The 12,188-nt window shown below is 37.5% G+C and overlaps 1 protein-coding gene across 5 annotated transcripts in view; it reads left to right on the forward strand.

Moving 5' to 3' along the window:
• Positions 1–12,188, forward strand: part of ANKRD17 (ankyrin repeat domain 17) — a 158,460-nt gene that overhangs the window by 83,278 nt on the left and 62,994 nt on the right. For all 5 annotated transcript variants that reach the window (XM_075544211.1, XM_075544210.1, XM_075544213.1 and 2 more), the window contains exons 7-12: positions 2,096–2,190; positions 4,740–4,977; positions 6,510–6,701; positions 7,029–7,138; positions 9,909–9,996; positions 12,011–12,138. In XM_075544211.1, the coding sequence (XP_075400326.1) occupies positions 2,096–2,190; positions 4,740–4,977; positions 6,510–6,701; positions 7,029–7,138; positions 9,909–9,996; positions 12,011–12,138 (851 nt within the window). The remainder of the gene's footprint in view (positions 1–2,095; positions 2,191–4,739; positions 4,978–6,509; positions 6,702–7,028; positions 7,139–9,908; positions 9,997–12,010; positions 12,139–12,188) is intronic.

Genomic DNA, 12,188 nt, shown 5'->3' on the forward strand with positions numbered 1-12,188 from the left:
CTCAACTAATATGTATTATTAAGATATTGGTAATACAGATGGATAGTCTCTCATGAAGAACAAGACAATTACTTGTAAATGTGTGCTTGGTCTTAGAATAATTAATGGTCAAATTCTAAACAAAGTTGGAGATTTTTTTTTGATTCAGTGGCAGATAATTGCTATTTTTTAAAAGTGAATTTCCTCCATATCTTGTACCTGTATATCAATTTATTCATTCTTTTATACCACCTGCGTCTCTATTTGTATTGCAAAATAACAGATAAATTCATACCCTGAGGTATCATGAAAAGGTTCAAAGGAAGCACTTTATGGGAGCCTGAGAGAGAGTGAATTTCACCTTTAGAGTAAACCCTGAAAAACAAAAACCACTGCCATCGATTCTAACTTATATCAACCCTTTACAGAATTTCTTTTTGAAATTTTAATAACTCACTTTATTGGGGGTCTTATAGCTCTTATAAGAATCCATATATCAGTTGTCTGCAGCGTTTCCGACACAGCAGATCTTTATGGAGTTGCATGGCCAGCCTTGTAGTTAGCTGCCGCCACCAAACCACAGTGCCACTCACTCTCTGGGAGCGTCGTTTGCATGAGACTGGGTGTTTGTTTCACTTTAGGTTACTAGGGCTTCAGTTAGGCCATCCTATTGTTTTGTTCCATTAGGTTTTTAAAAGTTGTCAAGGAAGTGTCATTTGTTTGGGATAGCTTCTTTAAAATAACATGGTTCAAATAAGGTTGGATGTCAGAATGATTAAAATTTAGAACTTAAATTTGAAAATGTGCTTTGATTGTCTGCCTTTGAATGAGCAGATTTTCAGAATGATGAACTTTTAGGAAGTGCTGCTGAGATCCTTTGTTACCCAAGGTTGGCTGCTAATGAGGCCAAGGCTGATCTTTATTGGGGGGAAGGGGGAAACAAAGCCTTCGGGCAGCCTCTTCTTGGCTGTCTGATTAGGTGGCTTTTTTACCTATGCATTTGAACCTGGATCTGATAGTGTTGGCCAGAGAACTTATTTTGAGATAGAGCCTAAGTATAATGACTCTTACCTCTCCCTTTTGCTTCTAGCCCCACCCTGCTTTCCACAAGGGGCAACTGTGGTTGGGTCTTGCAGGCTTTAATTAGAAGCTGGACCTAGACCTGACCTGGTGGAGAGCATCTACCACCAGGGATCCATGGCACCTCTCCCCTTCCTCTGCTTCTGGTGAGGTTTCCTAGGGAGAAGATGAGATGGGGAAGGGGTAGAACTCATGCTGAGACTAAATGACAGGGAAAGGGAGGTAGATGATTAGCAGAAGAAGATGTAATAGATGTAAGAAGGTTGGTTTTAGTGTACTTATATTTTAATGGTTCCTCTCACTCTCTCATTCATCCTTCCCTACCTTTCTGTTCCAGTTGATTAAGAATGAATTATAGCTCATTTCAAATAAAACCAGGGCGGGGAAACCTTGTTTGTTTCTTTTTTGCATAGTATCTGAGGTCCTTTTTAAAATACAATTTGTCTTCTGTATTTAACCACTAATAAGGCGTCTTTATCTAAACAATAGAATATTTTAGAATGCATAAATGTGTGTGTGTATCTGTAAATAAACAATATAAATCAAATAATGTTTTAGGTACGTTTTGTATGTGCAGTTTTTTTAATTTGGAAGAAGATTGTTCCCCAAAATACATGCATTCCTTCTGATAGTGAAATACACTTTCTCATAGAAATAACTCGAACTGTTGTTAGCACTTTAGACTAGTAGTTCATGAAAGCTGATTTAACCCACAGCATAAGTAAATTGGTAAATACAGCATGACTTGGCTCTTAGAGGTTCTAGAGGGATGTCCTGGGTTCTGGAGTTTGAAACCGTGTGTTGCAGCAGGCATTGTAGTACTCGTCATTTCTAGGGTAAGTTGATCAGTGCAGGACAGAAAAGATCACTTCTGTAGTTTGTGCTCAGTAGTTGGGGGGTGGCATTTAGTTGACCTTTGTATTTTGTTATAAATGAAATGCTAGAAGTTAAATTGAACCATTTTGAGATTATAATGTTTTTCTTAAACTAAACTCTGAAATAAGATTTTAAATAATCTTATATACTTTTGATTTAGGACATCTAGAGATGGTGCGATTTCTTTTGGCAGCAGGCGCAGATCAAGAGCATAAAACCGATGAAATGCATACTGCGCTAATGGAGGCTTGCATGGTAAGATTGGGGAAATAATATACATACACTTTATCTGCATATTAGATAAAGAGCGATTGCATTGGTGTATAATGCATATCTTCTTTAGTGCAAAGATTTTATTTATCATGATCTTACTGCGGAGCAAGAGTCTCAGCCGTTTATGGAAAACCTTGGAAAGTTTTCAGATCTGGTTATGTAATGTTAACTTCTATCAGAGTTGCTTACTGAAGTTTACACTTCCACTTTCCCTTTCTTATTCTCACATAGTGGCTTTACTTCTTGGTTTTTCATAGTTGGTAGTTAGAGTGTTGTCTTTCGCCATGGTGGTGACGTGTGGTTTGCAAGTTGGGCTGCCACGTAAGGGTTCCTCGGGAAGGATGAAGCTTTTCCCTTTAAGAGTTACAGTCTCAAGAGTCACGTGGAAGCAGTTTTTCTCTGCCCTGTAGAGTTGTTGTGAGTCAGAATTGTCTTGATGGCAGTGAGTTTTCGCTGAAATATATTGATGAGAACACTGTTGTGTTTACTAAAAAACTATTTTTAAAAAACTAAAAATTGTGACATAGTTTGTGTTGAAAATTTCCTCCGTGTCATGGCCCTTTTTTGACCCCTGGATTCTTTTTAAAGAGTTCCTTTTGAGTCTTTACTTGGTAAAGAGTTATAACATTAATAACATTATGGGCAAATACAGAAAAAAGGATCTACCGTATATACTCGAATATAAGCCGACACGAGTATAAGCCGAGGTACCTAATTATTACCTGGGAAACCAGAAAAACTGATTGACTCCAGTGTAAGCCTAGGGTGGGAAATACAAGATGAGAATTAACACAGAGACCAGAGAGACGGAGCGCAGCCACAGACACATCCTTACCAGTTCAGCTGCTGGGCATAAGTGGATCACTCGGGGTGCTTCTGCGGATTGGAGCTGGCCATGTCATAGGATGGCTTTGATTGGTTAGATGTGAGTAAACAAACATTCAAAGCCCTGCAGCGTCAGTGGGGTTCTGAATAGCAGAGGAACGGCAGTCCCCACAAGATGTTACACCTCACTTGGGTACCACTGACTCATGTATAAGCCGAACCTCAGTGTTTCAGCACATTTTTTTGTGCTGAAAAACTCGGCTTATACACTAGTATATATGGTTAGTACCTTGAAGTTTCTTTTCTTTTCAGAGAATTAGTATTAAAATGTTAAATTTTATTCACTTAACTTTCAACATACGTGGTGGCCATTTAAAACGAGTTACCTGTTTGCTTATCGCCATTGCTTGCTATATAGTAAATTGTTACGTTGGACCTTTCTCCTCTACGCTTCTTGGTTTTGCATCTGTAAATTGATGAGGTTAGCTTTCTATGGGGATGGTCTGAGGATTAAATGATGTTGCAAAGACCACTAAAAATATCACTATTATTAACAGCAATGTGTGCATTACTGCTTCGGATAAAGTCCTTATAACACCCTGTTGTCAGAACCCATTTGTAAATTTTGTAAAATTTGTAAATTTTATATGTACCATGTTATAAGTAGATGGGGTTATTGGGACCGAATTTTGTAGTACTTGCCCCCAAACAAAACAAAATAAGAAAAACTGGAGGGTCTAAAGTCAACTTTAAAAGAAACTTAGAAGTTGAGTATTTATGCAGAAGAGGGTGCTGTGAACCGACAGAATAACCAGAATAATCAGACATGACAGTTACATGATGTAGTCAGCATGGAGGCAAAAATCCGCATGGCATACTCAAAAAAGAATGAAATGTTTGTGCAGGAGGGTAACAGGAGGAAAATGAAGACAGGAGAGAGCAGAACCTTGATGTTGCCAAATAGATACTTTTCAAGAAAGAATTCCAACTAAGAGTGAACTTCTTTCCACTTACCGTATATACTTGTAGAAGCCGAGTTTTCCAGCACATTTTAATGCAGTTTTTGTGGTAAAATTAGGTGCCTCGGCTAATATTCGGGTAGGCTTATACATGAGTATATATATGGTGTTTTTCCTTGTAATTTGAATGGTGTTCAGCAAAGAAAATGGATGTACACAAAGGGACGTATCAAACAGTCCCTGGAGAAATGGAATGAAATGATAAGGAATTTTTCTAGGAACTTTTTGAAATTCCATCATTGTGTTCCTATTTCCACAGTCCATCTTAAATGCTATCCTGCATTTCCAAATGTACTACCCTTTTTTCTCACTTTGAACTTAATCAGAATCCTTACTGTGATTAGGAATTTTGCAAAGGTTTTACTTTTCTCAAACCTTCTCTGATCTTTACCTTCTGTAGTAAACAGTATCCTTTCAGCATTCGATCAATAGATACCCTTTAGAATTGGTTTTAAATATGATCTCCTAAAAGGCTCTTGTTTTATATACTTCCTGTTTCCTCAACTTCTATTTGCAACTCTCTTACTAAGGAAATATAGACAAGCTTATAAATACTGATTTACTTTCTAAATGTAGGTTTATTAAACATTTAAATGCTGTTTAATAATTTCATTACCTAGTAATGGAGTCTTCAAAAGAGAAGTCTTTGAATTTTCACCTTATTTTTACTTTTTTGAAAAAATTTAGGATGGCCATGTTGAAGTAGCAAGGTTGCTTCTTGACAGTGGTGCCCAAGTGAACATGCCTGCTGATTCTTTTGAATCACCATTGACTTTGGCTGCATGTGGTGGGCATGTGGAACTTGCTGCTTTACTTATTGAAAGAGGAGCTAGCCTAGAAGAGGTCAATGATGAAGGTTATACACCACTGATGGAAGCAGCTCGAGAAGGACATGAAGAGATGGTGGCATTACTTCTAGGCCAAGGTAAGCTATATCACTCAAGGCACCGAAGCGTAAATGTGAGTAGAACTAAAGATGCCAATGATAAAAAATTTAATTTCAGTCTATCATCTTTGCAGTATATTTTTTTATGGGATGTTGTTACCCAAGCTATTGATCAAAAAATGACTCTCTTGCTGTCCTTAAAAAAAAAAAAATCAGAGTTCTTGAACATAGAGCATTTTGAGCTACTCTTTGCTCTGTGGATGAAATCAGGAAGGACTAGGATATGGCTATATGGAATTGAATGCTTCTCAAGTTCAGGTAATTCCTTAGGGGCAGACTGCCTTGTCAGAAGCATTTGAGAATGCTAGGTTTCATGAAACTCAGTATGGGAGACCCTGTAAGGATACACCTGGTAAGAATGCTAAAATTCAAAGTAGAAGTGATCACATAGCACAGCATACATTGAGTTCTCTTCTGGGAAATGTGAAACAATTATATTATGATATTTCAGGTTTAGATATTGTCTCCCTCCTATCTCCGTATTTATAGGTCTTTTATTTTTCTTTTAATGATAATGTTTTAATTTCAGTAAATTTAAGAGGAACAGCATGTTTAAAACACTATTTTCTCTTTATTGAGAGAATGATCCATTTGAATTTTAAATGCATACCATTTGGAGCCAGGCTTCTTGTATATGAATCACAACTCCACTGTTTACCAATTTTGTGAAATTAGAAACAAGTTTCTAATCTCTCCGTGCTGCAGTTTTGTCAGTTCTAGGGTTTTGAGGTGAGCTTACATATGTGTATGAAATTCTTGGAGCTGCATGCTGTGGATAAAGGCACGGTGAACGTGTCAGCTCTGAGATTGGTGGCATTGGTGACGATGATGTAATTGCAGTATTCTCACTGCCATATCTAGTCAGACAGAAAATGCCAATGCGCTAAATAATATATAAAGTGTTTTGAATATTACTGGGCACTTAGTAAAAGCTCATTAAGTGTTATTTTCATAATGTTATCATCATCAATCTATTGTAATTTGGGAATTCTTAAAATGAGAGGCTGTGGCATATTTTTCAAAGTCTCCGTATTACCTGATATGTACTTTCTGGCTTCAGTTTCTCAAGTTCCAGCTATGTACACCAATTCTGGAATATGTAATTGGTATTATTAATAGTAGTTACATGTGGACTGATAACTGCTGGATCAGCAGTTCAAAATACCTGCTGCTCCACAGGGAAAGATGAAGCTTTTTCCTACTGTAAGAAGGTGTGGTCTTAGAAACCCATAGGGGCAGTTCTATCCTGTTCTGGTGGGTCGCTATGAGTTAGAATTGACTCAATGGTAGTGAGTTTGTGGGTGTGTATTTTGAGCGTGGTTTGTTTTACTTAATTATATACTTACTTGCTTATTTATTTATGCCACCAGTAGTAGGGGGATACATTCTGATTTAGTGTAATAATGCAAACACTTTATTTTTCAGACATAGTTTATTAGGAAACAATCGTGTGTGCCTATCTCTGGAATAAGTAAATTACTTTTGTTGACTAATTAGAATCTTTATTTTAGGAGCCAATATCAATGCACAGACTGAAGAAACTCAAGAAACTGCCTTGACTCTGGCCTGCTGTGGAGGCTTTCTGGAAGTAGCAGACTTTCTTATTAAGGCAGGAGCTGATATAGAACTAGGCTGTTCTACCCCTTTAATGGAAGCTGCTCAAGAGGGTCATTTGGAGTTAGTTAAATACTTATTAACTGCAGGTAGGCATTTTTTATGTTTTGCATATTTTTATAGCATTAATTTAAGTGAAAATAGTTTAATGATTTTTTTCCTGAGATTTTTATTTACTTGAATGTGTTAAGGAAAAAAATATAATGTATTCCTAATAAATGATTTGCTTCATAACTGTTGGAAATAGCTGGAGCTTTGATCAGTGTCTCCCTCCGTTTTCCCTTTCTTTTATGAATAAAAAACAACTATTTAAAGAAACATCTATTTTAATAGTGGATATAGGGTTGTTTGTGCCCATATTTATGCTTTATGGTTTTTTTTGGTAAAGTCTGCATTGTTTGTTGACACTGTTACAGGAGCTAATGTGCACGCAACCACAGCAACAGGGGATACAGCCCTGACATATGCCTGTGAAAATGGTCATACCGATGTGGCTGATGTGTTGCTTCAGGCAGGAGCAGATCTGGTAAGCTAGGTCACTTTTCAAACCCTAGTCTTTCAAAATAAGACAATTGATATAATAGTGTGGAAAGCATGTATAAAAGGTATTTCTTTACTTCTTTATGTTATTCTTTCCATGGCCTTTGGTAACTTCTCCCTGTCACTATTTGGTGCCTGCTCTGTCTTGTCTTATTAATCCAGCGCCTTAGACCGCTTGGCCACACTACAACGCATAGTGTCTTTCCTTTAGTAAGTAAGATTAGCCAGTCTACTTCTCTACATTCCAACACAAAAGGACTATTTGATGGTTGAGATGTTAATATGAGTTCATTACCCCTTGAATATTTATGTAACTTTTTAGCAGCTTTCTGATATTATCGTAAAGGAAAATGTGGTGTCGCGGTATTTCTGAACAGCCTAGGCACCGATAACGGTGACCACCCTGTCCCTGGTGTTACACAAGGTACGTCAGAAACTTCCTATGAGGGCTCCTGTGCGTTTATTGTTGGGCTTATTGAAGCAAAGCATGTTTAAACATGTTTCTGTCTCAATGTTTTATCTTAAAAACCTAATAAAAAACGCAGTGGCTTCTAGTTACAAGCTAATGGTGACTAGACTGGGGTGCGTTTGTATGAGAGAGATTCTGAGGGTATGATCTTAATCGGTTTTCTTTAAAGACACAGGATGCACATTAGGGCTTATTGTGAAAAGGTTTAATGAAAGCTGTTGTAGTGAGCAAAAGACCCATCTTCGTCCCCCTTCACACACGGTACCCATTGATTCTTAAGGATCACAAGGGCTGTCCTACGAGAGCTCTTACCCAGCACCATGCAAGTCTGAAAGAGGCCCTTTAGCTTCTCTCTAGTCCCCGAACTCTTTCAGAGGCACCTGGTCAGAGTATCTAGAGGATGACAGAACTTACTGTGTTGACATAGTGTAAATTGGAAGGCATGACATTCTTCAGAGAAGGCTTAAAGAGATGTGTGTAGACCTAGAGGGAAGATAGGAGGAGAATTGAGAGTTTCACATTTTCATACTTGTCTTTAATTATCGTTTCTGTACAATGATGTCTAGCTTACTCTCGTATTTATGACAAAGACATTTAAAAATGAATATTTAATAAGTAGTCTTGGTCTTTAGAGGGCTGGTGAAGCATAAGGATGCTGAAATAAATACTGGTGGGTTCACACGGCCCTCCTTTTCCTTAGTATTTCAGTGCTTGAGCCACTGGGTCACCAGAGCTCCTTGGGTCATCTGGATAAAAATTGTAAAAGGTACATTTGAAAACGTGATAAGATATTTTAGTGGGAGATGGTATAGGAGCTTAACCTGAGAGGTAGGGAAGCATGGAGCAAAAACGCTTTATGTGTGTATGGAATATCTAATCTTCTACCATAGCTTTTGTGGCTTGGGAGAGAAAAGGAAAAGGCACGTTTAGTTCAAATGTTGTTGAAGTACATGGTTAAATGCTCAGCTGCTTTGCTAACTGAATGCTTGGTAGTTGAAATCCACCTAACAGATTCATGGGAGAGAGGCCTGGTGGTCTGCTTCCACATCCTATGCAGCAGTTGACTCTTTGTCACATGGTGCTGCTGTGAGTCAGCATTGTTTCAACAACACCCAACAACAGCATATTTTCATGGCCTCAGATTCTGAAATTAAAAAGCGGGTGTGAGCTCTAGAAATTCATAGTTTTATGGCAAAAAGTCATATGCAGATAAAAACAGGCTCCTTTAATAACTTGTTCTATTGATGTACCTTTGTCATTTTGAATTGCCAACTAAAACTCTCCATTGAATCAATTCTGACTTAGAGCATGCCTATGAGACAGGGTAGAACTGCCCTTGTGGGTTTCCAAGGTCATATACCTTTACAAGATCAGACAGCTTTGTCTTTCTACTGCAGTGACTGCCGAGTTCAAACCGCTGTTCCAGTGTCAGTGGATTTGAAGCTGAAGCACAGTGAGCTCATAGGACAGACTAGAAGTGCCCCATGGGGTATTTAATATGAAGCTGCCACATTTTCCCCCTGGATTCCAATTGCTGACCATTTAGCTAGCAGCAAGCATTTAACCACTACCAATTGTTACGCTTGTATAAGTCATATCTGACTTGGTCTGTGTGTCTCTCCCTTGTTAGACTCTGAGCTTCTGTAACTAGGGAAGCATGTTTAGATCACTTATCTCAATGACCGTGAAATATGCAGCAACGTAGCCTTTAATGTTTGCTTATTCGTAGTTAAATCCCTGTTTGGATTAAGAAAAATAAAATTTCATCAACTGTGAATGCTTACAAATAGAAGTGTGGAATGCATTACAGAAGGTAGTGTTCTCAGATGTGTTATGTTCTCAGAACCCAACAACTATAGGAATTCTATAGTTTATCCTTTGAGATACAGAAAACTAGTAGCATCTTAAAATAGATTTTTTTTAAAGTAATGTCATGTTATATTCATATTAAGCCTACCAGGGAAATGATGTGCTTGCAGAAATTCATACACATAGGATTCGAATTAGTGAAAGGAAAAGAACGTGAAGTAAATGAAGATGATGGTAATGATAATTGGTATTTTTATATGAGGGGGTTGTGGTTGCATTAATGTAACCACCAGTTAAAGGTTTTTTCATGACACATGTTTTTAAATCTAAGCGTGTTTTTAAATTTGCTTTAAAATTGATACTTAATATATATAGATTTAGAATTTGAGCCAGTGGTTTTCCTTTTTTCCCTCTTTATCACAAGAATAATTATTCATCAGTAATTGTATATCAGTTAAGGTTGTATTTGTTTATACAGGAACATGAATCTGAGGGTGGACGAACTCCTTTAATGAAAGCGGCGAGAGCGGGTCATGTTTGTACTGTTCAGTTCTTAATTAGCAAAGGTGGGTTTATTTAAAGCATTTGTTTGTCCCCAAATATGTACGATGCACTGCCTGTAGACATACAGAGATTGAGGTATAGGTGCGTGCTTTGGGTAGGGTGTTGGTGATGAAGCAATGCCCGGTACTTAGTGAAGGGAGTGTTTGATAAACATCCTGCAGTGCACAGAAGCAGCACACTGTAGCACCACACTTGATGAGCAAAGAGCTAGGTAGTTTAAAGTCTGCTCTGTTGGCTATTTATGGTATTTCTGCCACTCAGTAATGTGGAATAAGTCAACTTTATATTTTCTTGAGCCTAAATTGGCTTCTTTGTAAAACATAAGAAATATATACCCAGACCAAAAAATTAACATTGATCTAAGTATGAGAAAATGCTTGGAGATTTGTTATTTTCTGTCTTGTTTTGTTTTTACAAAATAATTTTATTGGGAGCTATTACAGACATAATATTTTTGCTTCCACAAACGGTTTCAAAACATTTTCTTCCATCTTGAATTCCTTGATATCATCAGCTCCCTTTACCACCCCACCTGCCTCCCCTTCCGAACCCCACCATTCCATCCCACCCCAGCGAACCCTTACTCTACTTCTCTGTATAGGTGCATCAGTCCTGGGTTTCATTTACCTAAAAACATACCAGCTATTCAAGAGAGCTACCCACAATCAAAAAATACATCAAGAGATAAACCCCAATATGGGAAAAGGAAAAAAAAATCCTTAATGGAGACATTAAAATGCATATTAACCTAACCTGTGGTTATTGAGTCAATTCTTGACTCAGTGATCTAAGATAGAATGCATATTATTTTCTTTACATGTTTCTTAACTGTATACAGATATGCATGTCAGTTTAAATAACTTTTTCATTCTTGGTTCACCATATTCTTAAATATAGATTAAATTCATTTGGAGTCAATAATTATTTTTTTAATTTAATGTTGAATTTTTACAAAGAAAAGTAAACAAAAACCAAACTCACTTCCATTGACTAATGGTGACTTACAGTGATTCTGTAGGATAGCATAGAACTGCCCTTTTGGATTTCTGATGACTTTACAGTATTAGAAAGCCTCTTCTTTATCAGGAGGAGTGTCTTGTGGTTTCAAACTTCTGACTCTGGCATTAGCTGCCCAACTTGTAACCACTATGCTACCATGGCTGTTCTCAATTGTTAATAGATAAAAAAAAATGTCATACACAACTCACTGATCAACTTCAGGCAATTTAAGCACTTGCTACGTGTATTTATAACTTAGTATTCTCCAGAGTGGACTTATTTACATAACCACCATCCCTTTTCTTCCTTGGCTTGTTTTTAATAGATTTGATTCTTGTTTTCATTTTACTTCCATTTTTCCCAATGCCTAGCACAGGGAAATAAATATGAATTGATTCTCAGGTATTTCTTAAAAAGTGATGGTACTGCTCTTCTGTTTCATGTGAAGTCTAAAATGCTTAGCTCATCATATATGGGAGTGTGAATTATATTCACAAGTTTGCCTGCTCAGAAAATGTAGATGAATTTCACAGTCTACTCTTTTAAATAAAAGATTATAGCCAGAACAAAACACACTTCCCCCCTTTATATTACTGATAACCAAAAAACAAACCCACCTTTTGATTCTGACTCATGGCGTCCATAGAGTAGAATTGATCCGCTTGATATTCCAGACTAAAATCTTTTGCACAAGCAGACAGCCCAATTTTCCTCCTGTGGAGAGCCTAGAGAATTTGAGCCAGCAACATGTTGGTTGGTAGCCCAATACACCACCACGGCTTCTTATCTTAAACCGACTGAAATGTATAAGGATGCTGTTAGCATGACTTCTCTGGCATTTGCTTTAGAGTGATTTAATGCGACAGAGTTGTGAAACAAGATTTACTGAGAGCTTATAACTGTTGAAGTTGGATAATATAATAGGACTTAATTTTTCTGTCTCAACATTTAATCATTATTCCAAGAAGGGGAGAAAAAAGATACTAACCAGATTTTCCCCTACCTTTCTTATTTCAGGAGCCAATGTGAATCGAACCACAGCTAATAACGACCATACGGTGCTGTCCCTGGCTTGTGCAGGGGGCCATCTTGCAGTGGTGGAACTACTGCTGGCCCATGGGGCAGATCCTACTCACCGTTTAAAAGTATGCAATTTGCATATTTCAGGAAGCATTCTGCATTTTCCAAATTGTAA

Source organism: Tenrec ecaudatus, chromosome 3, assembly GCF_050624435.1.
Source record: "Tenrec ecaudatus isolate mTenEca1 chromosome 3, mTenEca1.hap1, whole genome shotgun sequence".
In the NCBI taxonomy this organism is placed as follows: Eukaryota; Metazoa; Chordata; class Mammalia; order Afrosoricida; family Tenrecidae; genus Tenrec; species Tenrec ecaudatus.